This window comes from Dromiciops gliroides, chromosome X (assembly GCF_019393635.1).
Source record: "Dromiciops gliroides isolate mDroGli1 chromosome X, mDroGli1.pri, whole genome shotgun sequence".
NCBI lineage: Eukaryota > Metazoa > Chordata > Mammalia > Microbiotheria > Microbiotheriidae > Dromiciops > Dromiciops gliroides.
In genome coordinates this window covers 61,026,347-61,048,202 of record NC_057867.1, presented here as the reverse complement: position 1 = coordinate 61,048,202, position 21,856 = coordinate 61,026,347, and the positions used below count along the sequence as shown (strand labels likewise).

The following is a 21,856-nucleotide window of genomic DNA, read 5'->3' as shown; positions in this document are numbered from 1 at the left end:
AACACAGTTGTCTACCAATGAATTTTAGCTACTTAATTTTTCATTTTTATTGATTATTATCATTTCTAAATATATCTCTCTTCCCCTTCCCTCTCCAGCAAAGTACTCCAGAAAAAAATGCATACAAAAAGGCAGCAATTACCTAGCAGTTTTCTCTTGATAATACCTAAGTGATGCTGGCCCTCTGGTGAACTGGATACATTTCCATATATTACCTTGCTAAGTGCCTTACTTCACATTTCCATACTGATATCCTAGGAAGGCCTGGCAGAATCATCAGCCTGGACAATGAGAAAGGAACAGAGGAATGGCTGGGCTTTGGTTTAGACACTAAAAGAGCAGGAGGTCTTAATCTTTTTTGTACCAGGGACTCTGCTGAAATCTATGGACAGAATGATGTTTTTAAATGCATAAAATGAAGTCCATTGGATTACAAAGGAAACCAATTATAGTGAAATTCAGTTAAAAAAGCATTAAAACACACAAGTTCATTTTGCCATGTTAAAGGCATACCATCTCTTAGAGACCTTTATTTTCCTAAGTAATGGGAATGATATTTCTAAGGAAACAGGGCTAAGATACACTTCAAAATCAAATATAAACTCCTCTTTCTGTCCTGTAAGTTCTTCCTCACCTATGCCCTTCCTACATTTCCAGACTTATACTTTTCTCGCCTTCACATACTCTATACTCCAGCCACGCTGCCATACCTCACACGCTGACACTCCATCTCCGATGTCAGTGACTTTTTACTGGCTATGTTGCATGTCTGGAATGCTGTGCCCCATCACCTTGGCATTCTAGTTTCCATGGCTTTCTTTAAGATTCTGATTCAGCAGGAAGCCTTTCCTGACACCTCGAACTGCTCACAAAACACCTCCTATCTACTCTGCGTATATCCTGTATGTGACTATTTTCATGTTGTCTCCTCCATCACAATGTGGGATCTTGAGGGCAAACAAAGCCTGTTTTGCCTTTCCTTGGACACTTCCCCCCCCCCCAGTGATCGTTGACAGAATGTGGTATGGAATGGTATGGTCACAAAGTAGCAGTGGGGAACAAGGATTATGCCCATCTCTATCCTCCTGCCCTTTGAGTCAGTGGATATATGAGAAGATGTCTTTCCCAGTGGAGAGTGTTGCAAAGAATATTATATCCTCAGGGGGAATTTGATTAGAAAATCTGAAGCTACTAGATTTTTAAAAATATATAATTGATCAGGATTCCCAAGGTCATAAAAGAATAAGCTATGAGATGGATGAACCAGATAGGTTTGGTCTTAAGAGGAAATGAGGCATTCCATTGAAGTTTATGCTAATTTCAGTGCTAAAGAAAGAAACCCATCTATGTCATATATCCACCAAAGGCCATAACAAAGTATCATCTCTCAAGTCTAGGGAGAGATAGTTTATAGTTCAAGTCCATGTTCAGGTTCTTATTCTAATCACTCAAGTCTGTAAACCTGGGTCAGAGTGCTCAAGAGCTAATAAGGCAATGAGGAGGCCCAGTGCTTGAGCAGTTGCCTCAAGGCAGGTTTTCTCTTCCAGTAACTTTACCCTTGATAGTCTTTAACTTCTCCAATCACTCTCTAGGGCGAGGAAGCCAGAAACACACAAATGAGAAAAAAAGCAGAAAGAAAAAAAATCCATTCCAATGATTTCCATCCTCTTTAGTTTCAGATAGGCTTGGTTCTTACTTTTTCAGGACTTTTTCTCCCTTCTCTAAATAAAATCTTGTCACAGGAGAGTTAGATGAGTATCTTCTTGGTGCCACTTTAATCTAGCAAATGGATCACTTTTGTGTAATTTTCTGGTTTTGTTACAACCTTTGTTGGGAGCCACTAATGGGGACAAGCAGAGATAGCATATCAGGCATTGAAAGTCAGTAATAACTCGCTCTGGAGAATATAATGAAGGGAAGAGAAGACATCTAAAAGAAACTCTTTTCTTATGACAAAGATGGTGTAAGCATGGGAAACAGACACAATTAGAACATTTCTATTCATGTGTATGATTGGGATCTTCTCATTCTCTCTGTTATAGTAAGTGACATACGGCCAAGCTTTCATCAGTCACTCACTGTCTTCTTTAAAATGAGCAAGCCAACTGACAACAATAATAGGAGTAATATTAAAGATGGACATTGTGGTGGTATTTAATAACATCCCCATAATTGTCAATGGGGAAAACTGGCATGCAAAATGGTGCTCAAACAATATTCAGAGAACTATACAATGAAGTAATTGTGATATTTTGCATTCCTAGAGCAAAGTACTCTCACCTAGATGGTCTACTTGAATACCCCTGCCTATCAAAATGATCTTTCCAAGGTCTCCTATGACACAGGTAAATTGCCTGCACTGATAGTAACAGAAAAAGCAAAGATGAAATGAGTGATGCCATTTACACAAATGGTCCTTGGAAAAGGTCCTCTGGTTGAGAAGCTGTAGCAGGGGCTGAGATGGATAGCCCTGGAAGCTCTTGCTCACATAATTTAGCCTGGTTCTTGCCAGTGGAGCTGTTATACAATCAGGAGAGCCCAGATTTCCAAAGCCTTGCCAAATAGTCCAGTCTGGGAGCTGAGCAGCATGATTGAGAGAGCAGCTTTTTTCAATGCTATCTCAACCACCTAGAAACTCAGCAGAACTTAAGACACATCAAAACCACAATTCCAATATTATGATAGCAACTCAATATAAGCTCAACAGCAGCCAAAGCACGCAAATGAACTTTCTAAAGGAGATTTCTGAAGTGTCTGATGATAACCCCCATTTCTGCAGTATTTAAAGTCACACAAAAGCACTTTCCATATAATATCCCTGTGAGTGAGGCAGGGAACATATTATTCTCCCCATTTTAGAGGTAAGGAAACTGAGGCTAAGTGAGATGAAGTCATTTGCCCAGGGTCCCACAGCTACCATAAGAGGGAGGATTTGAGCACAGGTCTCCCAGATTCCAAGTCAATCTCCGTAACCTTCTGCCTGTCTATTAATATAAGCTCTTTGTATAAAGCATACAAAAAGGATGGATTTTTTTCTTTTGACTTATTATGAACTTAACTATATCTTTTAGAAATGTTAAGATAATGGAATGTGATAGATAAGATTTGGCAGATACTCAGGAGCCCACCTGAGTGGATTACTGGCTGATTTGACTGGATTAATAGTTGACTAGATTCTAAACTCATCTGGCTGGTACTTAAGAGTACTTAAGAAAGCATGGTTCTCAGAAGCTAACAAACTTTGAACTTCCGGCCCAGTCAACCAACCAGCTTGAAGAACCTTCCATTTCTGGGAGGGGACTAGAAGGAGGTAGGAGAGCCTGCATAGAGAGCGCTGTTGCTTTTGGGTTCCTGACTTCACTATGGTGGCGGTGCTGAGACTCCTGAGGTCTTCACAGGAAAATTGGGGAAAGATAGGATTGCCAGGCTGTACGAATTCTGTTCTCAATCTTTCTCTTTCTACCTTTCAATAAACCCTTAAAAACCTAAACTCGTTTTATCAGTGATTTTAGTCAGTTTCCCCCCAAACTGGGGGAACAGATTAGAACCCACATTTATAATTTTAAATTACACAGAAAGGTCCTAATGTTTTACTTTTCTCTTCTTAAGGCATTACAGTGTACATTTCCACAAGTCAATAGAAACTAGGGCTTCATCTGGCTTTATAGCTCCAGACCCTTTCCTCATTCTAATTCAGTGGGAAGAGGGCTTTGATCTTCCCCCTGGTCACTGATGTAATTACATAAAGTAATGGGCAGATAATAGAAATAACCAGTTATTAATATGCTAACCAAGTGCAAAGATGCAGTGTCATCTCTATATTGAATTATGAGTTCCCTGAATGAATTAAAACAGTAGTTGGCCATTGAAGACTGCCCATGTCCCTGGAGGTCTTTAAAAAACTATAAGTGACAAGTTCTAGAGACAGGTGAATAATTTGAGAGTTCAAGAAGTTTGAGGCAGGCAGTAACTTTATAGAGATAACCAATGGAACTTTACCAGAGGGCAGTAGGAGAGAGAAATTTTTCTTTACACCTTCCACACACATTTACCATGGTGTCTTGCAGTATTTTCCAGTAAGAAACACTGCATCCAGTGGGGAGAAGTTTTGAGATGATCACTTGAAATACATCCATCAAGGAGCAAAGATACAAAATCTCTATGAAGACACAGACATATAGATGACTAGGATTCAAGAAAAGAAGCAGCCCTAAAGAACATGACCATGGGCAGCATAGAAGAGAGCCAACTATGGATTAAAGGGAGAACCAGCCCTCACAATCAAGCATTGATCTATAGAAAAAAAGCACATAAAATAAAATAAAAAGAAAGAAAGAAAAAAGCACAGAGCCAAGGTGAATGAGCGATTCAGCAGAGACACTGGGCCCGTGGTGGCATCCAAGGATTCTACAAAGAGAGAAAGGATGTTGGGAGACTGAAATACAGGAAGTATAAGTTGTGTATTGCTGTGAGAGTTTATGGACAGAATGTTTTATAAGCTCCTATTTTAGCTATGCTACCTTAGTAAATGCTTTGATACAGTGCTGACTGTTTCTACTATTAGGGATACCACTCAGAACTTCTGAAGTACAGTTTTCGAAGTGCATTCCTACAGATAACTCTTCGAAATCACATTTAGCAGTTGCGTTTGGGGGTGGGGAACAGTCAATGAGAAGTTCCGGGGGTGGGTGGGGCAGCTCTAAGAGAGGTCACTATACTGACTAGTATTACTGATTCACTGGGGTTACTGAATGGGCTGCTTTACAAGTGTGGCTAAAGAATGGAACAAAGCCTCAGAAGGATCTTGCTCCTAGCTTGTTCTTCTTCATTTCCAAAGCTAAATTAAAGTACTGAAGTAATTCACTTTTCCCCCCAATCATTTCTTAGTTATTTATATTTAAGTTGAACTGACAATGTAGCCATCTTCATCAACTATTAAGATAAAACAAATGCTCAATCACTGCAAGACTTTAGGCAAGTCCTGGCCCTTGGTTTTCCTCAAATCTCAAATAATGGAGTTATTGTACTAGATGATCTCTAAAGACCCTTCAGGTTTGAAAAACTTTCTTTTAAAGTGCTACAGAGATTGCAGTTGTTATTCTTAGGGCCAAATCTGGAAATGTGTATCAGAACATCATTTTCTTTTATAGGCCTATATCCCACCACAACCTTCCACTATCCACTTCGCTTTCTCCTGATAACCTGGTGTTGACTCTCTCTCTCTCTCTCTCTCTCTCTCTCTCTCTCTCTCTCTCTCTCTCTCTCTTTCTGTGTGTGTGTGTGTGTGTGTATGCACAAGGGGGAAATAGCCAGAGACCTTGTGCTACTTCCTTTTTTTCCCCACCACATTTTGTGTTCCACGAAAAATCAGTTGAAAATTATTATGACTTTCAAAGAAACCGTGTATGTCTTCCAGAAAGGTGGGACAGGTTTCAGCATTCTCTGTGCTCAATGTGCCGAAAACACGTATACAATTTTATATGTGGTTTACATTTGCAACCTCATTCGTTCAGTTCAATAGAAATAATAAATCACCATCTACACAGAAAATAGCAGGTTTATGAAAACCCTAGTTATTTTTATAGCACACCTAAGATGAATCCTAAGGGATTTACTCAGCTACTTAGAAGAGGCTACTCTCCCTCCTTCCAGGGGCTGCTAAATTCCTTTACTTTGACGTCATCTCCTCCCTGACTTGCTGCCACCTGTTCCTTGACATGCTCCCATGTTAGACGGGTTCACATGATTCACTGGGTCAGGAAGCTCATTGTTTCCTTTCAAATTCACTGTAAAGCCTCATATTCCACTGCTTTACAGGTCTTAAATTTGTCTTGAATTTCAATGAATAACTTCACCCATGTAACAGGGGACCACCTAATAAGGGCCCAGTTCTGGGAGCAAATGGATGTTTAGTGAACCTGCTTCCGGCATGTTCAATCGGGGCCTCTACACACCACTTCAGAGCATGAGCAATTGTTCTCTGGCTGCTGCAGAAGCCCTTACCACACAGGGAGGACAGCTTTTTTTATTATCTTTATGAGCTAGAACTAAGAATGCAGAGAAAAGCTTTCCACTGGCTCCGCCATATTCCAGTGAGTTGCCAAAATTATGAACACAAAAGGAAAAAGGAGAGGGACACGTTACATGTTTTCCAGGCCCTTTAGAAACCATGGTGTTGTCCCTTTGGCTACATAAACTTTTGGCGAATAAACAAGAAAGGTGATATTGTAGATATCAAGGGTATGGGCACAGTTCAGCAAGGAATGCCCCACAAATGTTACCATGGCAATACTGGACGGGTCTATAATGTTACTCAACATGCTGTAGGCATTGTTGTAAACAAACAGGTTAAGGACAAGATTCCAGCCAAGAGAATTAATGTGCGTATTGAACATATTAAGCATTCTAAGAACAGAGATAGTTTCCTGAAAAGGGTAAAAGAAAATGACCAGAAGAAGAATAAGGAAGCCAAAGAAAAAGGCATCTGGGTTCAACTGAAACGTCAGCCTGCTCCACACAGAGAAGCACACTTGGTGAGGACCAATGGCAGGGAACCTGACCTGTTGGAACCAATCCCCTATGACTTCATGGCATAAATGACTAAAAAACATAATTAAAAGATTCTTGGATTATAAAAAAAAAAAGAATGCAGAGAAAAGATTTCCCACAAAAGCAGCTAAGTCATCTTTCCTGCATCCGAGTGAGGAGTGAAGGACTACTGTAAATCCATGGACCAGGAAAGACAGTGAGCACCATATGTCTACTTTTCACACCAGGGTCAACATGAAACTATGAGCACATGGCCCTCCTGTGGTTCTGTACCTACTGTCTGGCCTTTAACATTCGAGTTGCAGTACTGGAGATGAAACATACTAGGCTTCGACCTTTTGGGCTTCAAAAGGTTGGTAGAGCAAGCCACGAGAGGTTCAATGGGGGGAAACCAGGCCAGAGTTTGTAGACAACCAATATCTGTGAGGGGAAAGGCCCAAGAAACCTGTTTGATCCAGCATAGCAGTAGATCAAGGCAGCTAAGAAGAGACCCCTCCCTCCATTGGTTGCACCACATGTTGCAGTGGGCTTGGTAGGGCCAACGTTTTGTAGAAACTGCTTTAAGTTTGGGGAAGTGTGCTCCCAGGAGTTGAGGGAGGGATGTTTGTATTTCTGTTCTTGCCACATCCTCTCAGGAAATAGCCCTTTGTAATAGCTAAGTGATGCCAATTGGTTAAATGAAACTGAAGCTGTGACATGGAGAAGAACAATGGGAAGTGAATGCAAACCAATGGCATTGAGGAGAACCTCAGAACTTTTCAGGGGCACCCCCTGGAATCTTTTTTTTAATTTGCAACAAACATTTATTTTTTTCCAGTTACATGTAAGGGTAGTTTTTAACATTCATCTTCATAAGATTTAGAGTTCCAAATTTTTTTCCCTCCCCCCTCCACAAGATCACAACCAGGTTATATATGTACAGTCCACAAGTGTTCCTTTTATCAGTTCTTTCTATGGGGGTGTATAGTAAGCTTCCTCATTAGTTCCTTGGGATTGTCTTGGATCATTGCACTGCTGAGAGTAGTTAAGTAATTCACAGTTGCTCATTGAACAATACTGCTGTCATTATGCACAATGTCCTCCCAGTTCTTCACTATATATCAGTTCATGAGTCTTTGCAGGTTTTTCTGGGATAATGCTGTTTGTCATTTCCTATAGCACAAGACCATTCCATCACAATCATATAGTACAGCTTCTTCCATCATTCTGCAGTTTATGGACATTCCCTTGATTCTCAATTCTTAGCCACCACAAAGAGTTGCTATAAATATTTTTGTACAATTTTTCCCTCTTTTCTTTTTTTCATGATTACTATTGTTAACTGTTTCCCTTCCATCCTATTCCCTTCCCCATGATATTTATTCTGTTATCCATCTTCTTTCATCTATCCCTCTTCAAAAGGGATTAACTTCTGTCTGTCCCCTCCCCCAATCTGCCCTTCCATCTTTTGCCTCTCTCTATCCCCTTCCCCTCCTATTTTCCTGCAGAGCTAGAGAGATTACTTCACCCAATTGAGTGTGTATGCTATTCCCTCCTTGAGCCAATGCTGATGAGATTGAGGTCTTTGAGCCAATTCTAATGAGTGTTAGGCTCATTTACTGCCCAGATTAAATAGATTTACTCCACCCAGTTGGATGTATGTCTGTTAATCCCTCCTTGAGGCAGCTCTGATGAGTTTAAGGTAACCCCCTGGAATCTTGAGGGAGTGATGTAACCAATAGCCTTCTGGGTACCTGACTTACTGGTGTAAGTGGCAGTAGGGATATGGACCTCCAGAGCTTAGAAAATTTATTCCTACATTTCCAGGACACAGTAATAGCCAGTATAATTAAATTTGGCATTTTTCTTTATGATAAATTTCTGTTTTAGAATAGACAAACCAATTACCAGGAAACAAATCATGGGCTAGTTCCCTTATGAGCTCATTGTGCTGCTTGGCATGCTCATCTCACATGTGGCTACTACATATTAAATCCATTAGTACTTTGAAAGAGTGTGAGAAGAAAGCAGGCAAAGGCAGTCTCACCTGCTGACAAATGTATAGTTTCCAGTGTCATTAGATAAGTGCTAGTCATCAGAATAACAGAGGGTATGGCAATTTAATTAGTTTATCCACATGACTCCAGCAGAGTTAACATTAATGATAATTAAAGATATATTTAGAATTATTCTCTTTCGGGGATCAAGTATTCTGTTACTGTTTCCAGCTAAGTTAACCCTACTCTTCAAAACTTCAAGGAGCTCTCATTTCATTAGTGTGGACCCTCCCTCCACAGGCACAAATCATGTTCCCTCAGTAATTTAGGAGATGATCTGCAAGGGTTGTCACAGCTAACAAATTCATCATCCTGCATCCAAGCTAGAGATGGGCTTCTCTGCACTAAGCTAGGCTAGTCCTCAAAAGGCCTTAATTTGAAGCTTTTCCAGTTAGGTAGGACATGCCAGAGCTTGTGATCCACAGGTATAGCCTTTTAGAGTCTAGGGTCACCATGTGGAGGCTCAAAATCCATATTAGATTAGTGAGCACCAGGAAGAAGAATCCAATTTAAATGAATTGCAGAGAACTTGATTTGTAATATTCCGATCACAGCCCTATTCATTTCTTTTTTCTGATTTAGGTGTCTGACTAACCTTGCTCTTTCATCCACACATCTTTTTTTTTTCTTTCCAAGTTTTTTATTTGTTTGCTTTTTAAAAGTGATGATAGTAAACAGAGTATGTGGCAGGTCTGGCATTACAGGGTAAACTCCTGCCATGTTTTAATAGCATAAATGAAAAGATAAAACTATTAGGTAGACTCGCTATCATTTAGGGTATTGTAAATATAGAAATATGATAACCAATAAGGGGGGGCAGCCATCTAGATATTTACCACTCTATTCCATATGGCAGAAGGAAATCTGTGAGCAGATACAGTTCATCAAATCATGTTTCCTAATCCTTAGTTAGCAGCTTCCTGTTTTCCCCATAAACAGTGAATTGCATGTACAGATGTTTCGTCATAAAATTATCAACTCCTGAAGGTGCTTTACTAGGAAACACAATCTGTTCCATAGCAAAAATAAGAGAAATGGAACTTCATTTATGTACCTGCAATTTTGACTGTGTAGGAGGTTGAAATGATAGTTGCTGTTATTTTTAAAGTAAATACTTCCTCAGGAGCAAGTAATGTTAGTATACCAACAACAGCCTCAGTGCTAGAGTTTCTCTTCTTCCTGTCTTAAGTCTTCTACAGAAGAGTAGCTCAGAATCCACAAAAACTCGGAAGACTCTTATGACACAGGGGCAGTGGAGGAGTGCTTTGATGTTCACATTGCCACCTCCACTGGAATCCTCCTCTAGTGCTCTCATCATGTCATCAAAGTGGACCTGAGTTCCTGAAGATTATTCCACCATAGAGCAGTGGGGAGCAAGCTCTTATTAACAGGCCTTATCCCAAGCTCAAAAGGGCTTCAAGTCCATGTCCATTGAGGGACTGTGTATCACTTGTTTTGGGGCCAGATTGGCTAAGTTTGGTGATGCTCATCACCCCTAAAGGAAGTCAGATTTGGGGGTGAGATTACCTCATGGTTTGGGATCTGTGCCAGTAGGACTACCCAGAATGATGGCATCACAGAAGCTTTTAAGTAAAAAAGGCTACTGTTGTTGTTTTTCCTTAGATCTTGAAGAGGACCATGACATCGAGGTAATGTCATGCTTTGCAATGAATTGGATTTAAGTGAGGGAGGGCTTTGCAAAGTCACCAACCTCACTCTCTCTTCCAGAGCTATCTGGGTCCAGTGGCAACATCTATGTTAGGATGACTGGAGATGGCCCCAGATGTTTAAGGCAATTGGGGTTAAGTGACTTGTCAAGGGCCACACAGCTAATAAGTGTCTGAGGTGAGATTTGAACTGAGGTCTTCCCAACTTCAGGGCCAGTGCTCTATCTACTATGCCATCTAGCTGCCCCGACAAAGGCTATAACTATGGCTAGAGTTATGTCATTATTATAATCTTCCTCTCCTTTTTCCTTGTCATCATTTCTTTTTGCATCTCAGAAACAACTGGCTTTCAATTAACCAATAAATTTTAATTAAGTACCTCCTACATGGAAGACAATGGAGGTACAATGGAGAAGAATCCAGTCTCCAATCTTGAGAAGCTTACAAAAGGACAGCTTATATATAGTAATAAGCAAGATGCAATGTTAGATGGGAAAAGGGGCATTGGAGAAATCCTTTCGCAGCTGTGGGGACCAGGGAAGGCTTTATGCAGGAGGTAGTACCCAAGCTGGGCCTTGAAGAAAGAGAACGATTTCAATAAAGGAGGACTGCATTAATCAATTAAGCAGCAAGAATCTATTAACCTGCTATTTGCTAGGTACTCATCTTGGTTCTGAGAATACTTTGAATATTTTGAGAATACAAAAGGGAGACAATTCCTCCCTCAAGAAGATTATAACCCAGCCAGGTGAGACAACAGGTTAACAGAGACATACACATTCTGTAAGTGTGTACTTATTTGCATTTATAGGAAAAAAGACAGAAGGCAATCAATCACAGGGTAGGGGAGAAGCAAGGCTCTAGTAGCTGGGGCCAGATAAGGCATCATGTTTGTAGAAAGTGGGGCTTGATCCTGATTGTCAGAGGTGAATCAATAACTGAGGGTTGATACTTCTTATTGGTCAATACCATCATATGGCTATTTTACTTTAAGAATGTGGGTCTGAGGTTATTAAATGAAAGTGAATTGAGTGAGCTTTTTGGAAGAACTGGCAGATGCCAAGTTTTCATTGGGGAGCCACATGGCATGGAGTCAGGGAACCTAGGCCCCAAACCTGGCTCTTCACTTTGCTACCTATGTGACATTGGGTAAATCATTCAACCACTCTGAGCCTTATGTGCAGAATGAAGGAATTGGATTAACTGGTCTTTCAGGTCCCTCCAAGCTCTAAGTCTTCTGAGATAAGAAAAGTAGAAGGTATGGCAGAGTTTAAGGAGTGACAAGCAAGAAGGGTTATTGCTCAATCCAGGTTCACTGAATTCCAAGATATTATCTAAATTACTTTGGTGAATGGGAATTCTGGATTTGTCTAAAAAATTATTTCAAATAAGCAGGCCACCACCAGAAGCACAATTTGGATCATGCCGATTTTTCTTGTCACAGTTTTTATTGCAATCGGATCAAACCTACAAAAGCTTGAATGGAAAAAAGAAAATAAAGAGGATGGAGATAAAATTGGCTAAAGCAGAGGAAGCAGTGAGGATGTTAAAAGGAAGTTAGATTGTAGTATGGCTTAAAAGAAAAACTATACAGTTGTAATTAATGTGCAGTACTAATTGATTAATTAACGTGCAGAAAAGTCATTGTTGTCAAAGAAAAAAAGAGATAATTGTGAATGTCATCACAGAGAGAATAAATAAATATCATTTTTATAATCCTTGACAGCTGCATGATACCTTACAGATATCAAAGCACTTGACTCTATTATCTCATCTGATCTTCATACAACCCTGGGAAGTAAACATGGCACTGTTTATCACACCCAGTTTAAAGATAAGAAAACTGAGGTTCTGATTAACTTGCTCATAAGCCTTTTGTTATTAAACAGGAAGCAGAACCCATGACATCTAAATTCTAGTCCTTTGCCCTTTTTAAGATACTATATGATACATCCTCCATCCAGAAAACAAGAAGTGGTTGAATGTCCACAAATGATGAGGTAGGGAGAGAAAATGAGGCCAGTCTCAAAACTCTTATCATTAGACATGGAGATGAGAAAGAAAAACAGAGGTGAGCAGAATCAGAAAGAGATACCTATCTTGATAGATCGCTGGTAATGCAATACTGGGAATATCAGGGCCTTTATCTGCCCAGACACTAAGTCATGGGGCAAAGAGGGTCAGGACGTATGTATCACTAGGAAATCTTGAGAAGTTAAGATGAACTAGACCACAAATCTAGACTGTAATAGTGGTGAGCTTATTGCAATTCTAAGCATGGGAAATAAATCTCCAACATCCAAGTTGTCAAAAAAGAGGGCACTGATTAGTGATGTTATAGGAATAAAGATTCCATACAATCTATAGTCTTTCTTTTTTGAACAAGTCCTTCCTATCAATTATCTTTCAAGGGGTGTGATCTCTTATGAACATATTAAGATGACTTATGCCTTTTCTGTGGGGTTATAAATGCCATTTTGCTTCTGGAAGTGGTTATTCCAATAGCTAGGATTCTGAAGCCCCACTGACAGGTGTTTCCCAAGCTCTCCAAGCTTCATGGCAATGCTGCCAAGTCCCTAGCTCTGGGCCCCTCTTAAAGAGAGGATGCCAATTAAGACAAATTGTGACATGCTTTGGGGATGCATCTAGAATGCCTTTAAGACTTAAGATGAGCCTGTGGAATTAATTTTGAGCTCAGAACCCTAGAGAAAACATAGGAGACTGAAGTAACTTTCTGAAGGCACTCTTTTTTTTCCAGCTCTACCTTTCATTAATAAAATTAATTAAATGCCTAATAAAGATTTGCTGCTGTTTAAATACCTTCACCCTATGGGAAGAAGGAAATGGATGAGTTCCCATGTGACATGCTTGGATACAGATTTTGGCCCTAGAGATATAGAGGAGAGCTGCGGCTGGCCCATCTGTAATCCACACACCTTAGGCCTGATCAAAGCTACATCTGCAAAGCTTGTATACAGAAGCAAGAGCTGCCTCTCCAACAACAGAACACCACATGGCAGTGGGGATGACGAGAACACCTAGCACAGTGTCTTAGACAGGGGAGCTGAAGTGTTTACTTGAACTCCTAGAGAGGAAGAATGTGATAATGGATGTAATGACAAGCAGCATGATAGAGAGGAGGAGTCACAAAGACCTGGGATCCGGGCTTATCTGACACATACTAGCTGTGTGTATGCCTGTACGTGCCTATGATTTATTTCCCAAGTCAAGTACATACTATGATTTGCATTGGTAGAAGGAAAGGCAGTCTTCTAGGCTTACAAAGTCACAGACTCTTCACACATCTCCACATATAGTTAATATATTTTGAACCTCACTAAAATTCTTCTATACTGCCTCACTGTGGCATGGAGGGGGACCTGGGTTCCTGAAGGCTTTTTCATTTTTTGTATTGGTATCTCTAGCCCCTAGTACAGTACTGACTGGTACACAACAGGCACTTAATATGTCAATGCTGACTGACTGAATATAGACTTGGAGCTATCTATGTTCTGAAGAGTCTAAGTCTGAAGGTTGTTCACAGTCAGATGAATTTTTTAGTCCCATTATAACCCACTATAACTACTAAGCCAAGAAGCGCTGTGATCTGTGTCAGTCAAGGGGATATGTCCCCACACTGATCAAAATCACATATCTTTGGAGTACTAAAGAAATATTTTTGGAATAAATGTAATGTTTATAAAAATCTAAGAATATAACAGAAAGAAAACTGTACCATGATCTACTCTCCAGCCTATCAGATTCTAGCACTGTGACTTTGTACAAGATAGGTAATCTCAAGTTGCAATTTTCTTGTCTGTGGAACAGGTCCAATGAAGTAAAAGGAGCTGGTATATATGGAAGAGCTTTGTAATGAACTGTCAAATGGTCTTTAAAAGTGACACTTTATAACATCGTGATGCCAACCACTCAGTAATATTTTAAGCCCCACTACAACATGCAGAACATCATTCAGGAAATGGGATTTCCCCACTATACAGAAGAAATAAACACAGATAAGTAACAGCCTCAGTCTAGGATGCAAGTGGCTTCTTGCTTCTTGATGCTGACTGGCCCAATTCAGTGGATTTGTTTAGAGCTAAGTGTTTTCCTTTCAATGTTATTCACTAGGGTACAGGCAGGATATCTTGTTCCCACATGGGGTTAGAACCCATCTTAACTGTATAATGCACACTAGCACTTAAGACAAGTAAAGATTCAGGGAAGAAATGGCTTTAAGACATCACAAAAACTTAAGGTCCTGATCAGAGAAAGCTTCCCAAAGTAGAGGTGTAAGACTGATCTCTGACCAGGAACTATAAGAAATGAGGAATGAGGTAGGAAATGAGTATTTGTTAGCAGATGGAAAAATAAAGCTTGATTAGAAGCTGTGATGTGATGGGAGAGAAGAACAAAGGAAATATGGAAAACAAGCCAAGCATAAGCATCCTCCATAAAGGAATTGGAGCTGGATGGGAGTTTCTGAGCATGACATTGCTGAAACAGCCCAGCAATTACTTTGAGCACTTTAACCAGATACAAATCTTCATTATTATTGATGTTATTTTGAAACAGGGTTTCCTAATCCCACTCAGACTGGAAGTGTAGCAGCCAGTCCCAGACCCAATCCCACCATGGATTGACATAGAAGCTTTGATCTGCTCTGTTTTCAACCTGGGCTGCCAGTTTGCCACGTCTTTAGCAGCCTGCTGGGCCCCCACTGATGGGGGCTCATTGAACTGGTGTCATACTTAGTAGGACATCCAAAAAGCTTTACCCCAATTGCAGCACCCAAGCTCAAGCTTTGGCCTCCTATTACTAGGCATTACAGGTGTGCATAATCATGATTGGGTAGACAGCTTCATTAATTACCAAAAAATCATAGGAATAAAAGTTTCAACTCACCCTCAAAATTTCTTCCACACAGCTGGGATCGCTAGAAAGGTTGATCTGAAACAAACAAAAAATAAAACCCAATTTAATTACTCTCACAAAACATCACCTAGATCTTCTTTAAGCTGTAGGAAAATGCTTGAAGAAAGTAAGGCTAGCCATCAGTGCTTCTCTGTGAAATACAAAATACTCATTTTCCTCTGATGCTCAATTGTGTTTTGATTTGCTATAAAACACCATGACTGTAGCAGAGCAGAAAGGGAGGCCGAAGACCTGGTTTCACACAGCAGATCTCAACGACCCCAGGCCCTACTTTCTATCTGGATGACCCTGAGCAAGTCTCTCCAGGGGCTCATTTTCTCATCTGAAAATGAAGGAGTCAGACTTGATTATCTCTCGAGTTCCCTTCTAGCTTTGACAGTCTATTATTTTGTGGTGTCAGGCCAGTCTTCTATTAAAACATTTTATGAACAACCCAGGCTCTCAATCATGCAAGTTTTAAAATCAATTTCCTAATATTAATATAAAGAACTCTGAGTCTAAATTGATCATTAGAAAGAAAATTGGAATTATATTGGGTCAAATCCCTGGTCCATCCAACTCAATCTTCATGTCTCTGACATCAATCGGTAAATATCTACTGAGTACTTACTCTGTTTAAGGTCTTGTGGTGGATTCAAAGATGAATAAGGTATATACTACACCTCACCCTGGAGGAGTTTGTAAGTAATGTGGGGAAAGCAACACAAACACACACAAAAGAAATAAATACAAAAGAGCTATGTAATTTGAAGTGGAGGCAGCATGGTGTCCTGAATATAATATTTAACTCAGAATCAGGAAAACCTGGATTCAAATCTCACCTCTGACACTTATTAGTTGTGTGACCTTGGGCTTGTGACACCCTCTCTATGCCTCAGTTCCCTTATCTGTAAAATGAGGGGTCTGGAGTCAGTGATCTCTAAGGTCCAATACAGTTTGACATCTTTGAGCTTATGATCTCTTCTACTTGAGTACTATAGCTCACTGGGGAATGGTTTATGGGAGAAGATATTCCTTTAGGGCATATTCACTATTAAGCAGTATCAACCAAATATCCTTATAAGAGATAGGGGGTAGCATGCGCCAGACAATTCAAACCACTAACACCACTTAGACCCAAGCTTCTTAAACTGTGGTTTATGGGGTTTATGGGGTCACATAACTAAATGTGGGGGGGGTCCACAAAATTTGGCAACAGTAAAAGGCTGGATATACTTATTTTATATACTTCTATACCCAGGGTCATCTAAAAGTTTCTCGGGCAAAAAGGGGTCGCCAGTGGAAAAAGTTTAAGAAGCCCTGCTCTAGACTATCATCTCCCCATAGCTCTTTTAAAACAAATTTTCCCCATAGCTTTTAAAAAAAAAATTTTTGTGAGGCAATGAGGGTTAAGTGACTTGCCCAGGGTCACACAGCTAGTAAGTGTCAAGTGTCTGAGGCCAGATTTGAACTCAGGTCCTCCTGAATCCAGAGCCAGGGCTCTAACCACTGCGCCACCTAGCTGCCCCCGATAGCTTTTAATAAAGAAAGCCCAGGACCCTAAATCCAAGAGCCCTGAGAGTAGCAGTGTTCCCTCGAACCACCAGATCTGCTTTCATGCCAGATCCCACAGACATCATTAAGAGCAGAAATGATTATAGAGAGGGGGAGGGCATCTTCCTCCTCATCACAAGCCGTAACTGCTGACCAACTGCCACCAACAGGCAGAGAGGCACAATAGCTCCTGGAAAGGTGGCAACCCCCAGGCAACAGTCTTGCTTCCAGCCTGACCGTCACAGCTATCATGTTGAGGAAGTAAGTGACTTCTGTGGATAAGGCACCAGCCATCCCCACAACTAGCACATAAATGGCAGCAGAGCACCTTGAGGGAGAGACAGGAAGCAGCATGTGTTCCCCCTGGACAGCCATCTCCCCATGAATGCTTTCCTCATTCATTTCTTCACTTATTCATTCCCTTTGTCCTTCATTGTACTTGGGAGGTAGGTGAGGTAGGAAAATACTACGTAGAATGGTACAGGAACAAGAACACAGGATTTGGAGTTAAAGGACCTATGTTTGAATCAGGACTTTCTCAGTTACTCTGGTGATCTTAGACAAATTACCTAACTTCAATTTGTTGTTGTTCAATCATTCAATCGTATCCAACTATTTGTGACCCTGTCAACCATAGCACACCAATACTGTCCATGTTTTTTTGTTTGTTTGTTTTGGTGGGGTTTTTTGGCAAGGCTACTTGAGTGGTTTGCTATTTCCTTCTCTAGTAAATTATGGCAAAGGTTAAGTGACTTGCCCAGGGTCCTACAACTAGTAAGTGTCTGAGACTGGATTTAAAATCAGGTCTACCTGAATCCAGGCCTAGCACTCTATCCAATGAACCACCTAGCTGCCTCAACCTCAGTTAATCCATCTATAAAATAAAGAAGTTGGACAAGATGGCCTCTAAAATCCTTTCCAAATCTCAATCTATGATCCTAATGACAAGGTCAAGAATATGGTCACAGTATATATTAGGACTTCAATTGGGTTGTTTCCTTGTATCAAGAAATACTCTTGGAGCAGCTAGGTGGCACAGTGGATAGAGCATTGGCCCTGAATTCAGGAGGACCTGAGTTCAAATCCAGCCTCAGACACTTGACACTTACTAGCTGTGTGACCCTGGGCAAATTACTTAACCTCAATTGCCTCACAAAAAGAAAGAAAGAAAGATTCTCCTAGTCAGAGCTGGATTGCCCACAAATCAGGACATGTACATATCTGATTGGGTGAGGGAAGCCATCCACTATGTGCAGTGGGGAGCACATATGTCACTAAGGCATAGGGTTGTGAAATAAACATCTAATGACATGTCATGCTCAATTCCCAACAGTTAGGCTCAAGCTACCCCACAATGATTTGAGACTTGACTCAACTCTCAAGGTATAGCAGCCCCCTGGATTCATTCCTGGCCTATTGAAAAGAAAGGAAAACAGAATTGGATTCTTCAAAAAGGGAGTACAGCTCAAAATCAGTACATTCATTTTTTATATAGTTTCTCCTTACCTCTCTTTTATTTGCATATCTATTCCCCCAACCCACTAGAAAACACTTTCATCCAGGACCTCGTTTTAATTTTGAAAAGAGGATATAGGAGTCTAGAATTAGTGATGAAGCTGGGATGAGAATCAGGTTTCCAATTTTGATTGCTCAACTCCCAGACTTCCATCTATTTGCCTTAAGAATCCTCTCTGATTTGGGGTAGGAGGAACTAGAATTCAACTTGTAGCTCTTGGACAAATTACTGCATCTTCCTAGGTCTTATTTTCTGGTCTATATAATAGGGAGGCTGGATTAAATGGCTTCTGAGGTGCTGTCCAAGGCTGAACTGCACTTAGCACAGAGCTTGGCACATAGCAGCTACTTAACAAATGCTTATCGATTGACTGATAGTTATCCAGAGAATTCCCAAACTGCCTAATAGTTCCATAGCATTAAGATCTTGATTCACTTGACTTTTATTGAAGAAATTGAAGAGATGTGAGTCACGCTTCTCCTAGCTTCACATTAGCATTCACAGCCAGGGGTGAACAATCCTAAGCAATGACCACCTGAGGCTCAGGGAATGTAAAAGTGGATGGAAGCACTAATTGTCATTCTTCTTCTGTACCTCAAAGTGTTCCCACCAACACCATTGGTTGGGAGCCAGACCACCCAAGGATAAGAGGTCTGATGATAAGTGTGCAGCTTGTCAAATAGTCAGGCCTCCCTGGTGATGGCAAGTGCCTTTCCATCCTCAAATATTCAATTAATAATAAAAGACCTGGATAGGATGCTTTAATCATTCGGTAATGAATCAGTTTGGACTATACTTCTTGGTGATTATGGTAATACAGGATTATCAAGGAGATGATGATTTTGGCAGTGAGACATAAGCAGCATATGATGTTAAATAGACAACATTTAGATTAATAAAAAACATTAAAAGAATAATTATTACAACATGGTTATTACGGAGGAGATCAATGTGAGTCCTTGAGCACATTGCTATTAATGAATTTCAAAGGGAGCAAGGCTATTTTTCAGAATCCATCCTGCAGTCACCTAACTTGGAGTTACTTGCAAAGCACAAAGAAAACGTAACCAATCTCATTTTCGAAAACAAAAACTTCTCAGAAGGAGGTCCAGAAATGGCATGATAGGATCATATTTTAGAGCTGGAAAGGAACTCTGAAATCATCTGGCCCAGTCCTCTCATTCTGGGAAACTAAGGTGAAACAGATAGTCTACGGTCCCAGATACTAAATGAGAGAGAAAGGATTTAAACCAGAGTCCTTAAACTCCAGATTCAACACTATTTCCTCTGTACTTTGATGTCTAACAGTTCAATCAAGGGGCCTAAGGGACACTGAGTAGCGTACTCTCAGGTCCAGTTCGACCATTTCCCTCAGCCAGTTTTTAGCTAGTTATTATGAACATTTTCCAGCATATATTTTCGTATTTATCCAGTAAGTGAATAGAAAGCCCCAAACCTATAGGCTATCGCATGACTAAGATAATGGAAAACCAAGTGATATTAGTACACTCTCAAATGCAGCTCCACTCAATATTTCAAGTGTTGTGAATGATAATTTGTAAAAGTAGAATCACATGTCAACTCTTAGTTCACATAAACTTTAGGATGTCCTAATCAACAAGAACATTTCAAGAACTGGCTTGCTAACAGGCTGCAAACTGAGTTCACACAAAGATATTTAAGTCTTGTTCCAATATTCCCTTCTACTGTCATCAACTTATTATTGAAGAGCAACTAATGTTATATATTTGTTTGTTTGTTTGTTTGCGGGGCAATGGAGGTTAAGTGACTTGCCCAGGGTCACACAACTAGTAAGTGTCAAGTGTCTGAGGCCGGATTTGAACTCAGGTACTCCTGAATTCAGGGCCAGTGCTTTATCCACTGCACCACCTAGCCACCCCCCCCAACTAATGCTATATAAAACAAAAATAAGGCAAAACCAAAATTTCACAATAGTTACATGATGTGGGAAAGTCTTTGTCCAGTTTTCTATTTATCCACAAAAGTCCTGGGCATCAGAAGAGGTGGTGTTAACTTTTCCATTCTGTATTTTTGCCAAACTTTTTAAAAAGGACAAATGGTTAATAGACTCCAATGAAAACTAGATAATAGTCATTCCATACTCACACACATGAATATTCATTACTTTAAGGATGTTGAACCAAGGAAGTGGGAATATATTATGTGGTAGAAGCAAAGGTGTGGTGGGTGAGATTTATATAGTGTCTACTGCGTACCAGGCACTGTACTAAGTGTTTTTTGTTTATTTGTTTGTTTGTTTGTTTGTTTTTTAAGTGGGGCAATTGGGGTTAAGTGACTTGCCCAGGGTCACACAGCTAGTAAGTGTTAAGTGTCTGAGGCCGAATTTGAACTCAGGTCCTCCTGACTCCAGGGCCGGTGCTCTATCCACTGCGCCACCTAGCTTCCCTGTACTAAGTGTTTTACAAATATCTCATTTATTTCTCTCAACAACCCTAAAAGGTACGGGTTATTACCCGTCACCATTTTCTAGTTCAGGAAGCTGAGATAAACAGCGCACAGCTAGTGTCTGAGGAAAGATTGGAATTCAGTTCTTCCTGACTCCAAGCCCAGTGCTCTACTACATCATCTAGCTGCCAGCATCTATCATGTAGACAATCACTATCTATCACATTGTAGAAACAATGACATGGAAAAGAGCCCAAATCACTCAGAGTGAAAGCGAAATATGAATCAAAACAATTTAAGTTTTATTTTGTACCCCAAAACTGCCAAAGAAGATCAAAGGGAATAGTCAATGTTGGAGCAGAAAGAGTCGTAAATTGGGCTGAGCATTTTTTTCAGTAACTGAGAATTATGCTAAGAAACATAAATTACTATTTCTTTTGAATTGGAGATACTACTGCTAGGCATCCATGGAATATAAAATAGAGGAGGCCAAGATGGGGGACGGAGTACCAAAAACCTCAGAAAGCACTTTTTGGAATGGTAAAGAACTGGAGAAAATGTGGATTCCCAATGATAGGGGAATCAGTGAGGTAACAAGTATATATTAAGTGCCTACTATGTGCCAGTTAGATGTTTCAATGAATAGAGTAAGAAAGACCTGAGTTAAAATCCAGTCACAGATACTTACTAGCTGTGTGACCCTGGGCAAGTCACTTAACCTCTGTTTGCTTTAATCCACAGGAGAAGGAAATGGCAAACCACTCCAGTAACTTTGCCAAAAATGTCCATGGATAGTTGTGGCATGCTATGAAGTGTTGGACAGAAATGACCATGTGCCACACACCGTGCTAAGTGCTTTACAAATATCTCATTTGATCGTCACAACAATCTAGGTGCTATTATTATAGGTATTGCTATTTGGGGGGGGGGAGCAGGACAATGAGGGTTAAGTGACTTGCCCAGGGTCACAGAGCTAGTAAGTGTCAAGTGTCTGAGTCTGGATTTGAGCTCAGGTCCTCCTGAATCCAGGGCCAGTGCTTTATTCACTGTGCCACCTAGCTGCCCCTGGTAGTGCTATTATTAATCCATATTTTGCAACTGAGGAAGTTAAGATAGGCAGCAGTTAAATAACTTGGCCAGAGTCACACAACTTAGCAAGTGCCTGAGTCCTGATTTGAACTCAGGTCTTATTG

The 21,856-nt window shown here is 40.4% G+C and overlaps 1 protein-coding gene across 3 annotated transcripts in view; it reads right to left on the bottom strand.

Annotated features, from left to right (window-relative positions):
- AFF2 (AF4/FMR2 family member 2) overlaps positions 1-21,856 on the bottom strand; it is a 538,237-nt gene that overhangs the window by 160,495 nt on the left and 355,886 nt on the right. For all 3 annotated transcript variants that reach the window (XR_006353941.1, XM_043974303.1, XM_043974304.1), the window contains exon 4: positions 15,158-15,202. Coding sequence is in view for 2 of the 3 variants with exons in the window: in XM_043974303.1 (XP_043830238.1) it covers positions 15,158-15,202 (45 nt within the window). In the remaining variant the exon portion in view is untranslated. The remainder of the gene's footprint in view (positions 1-15,157; positions 15,203-21,856) is intronic.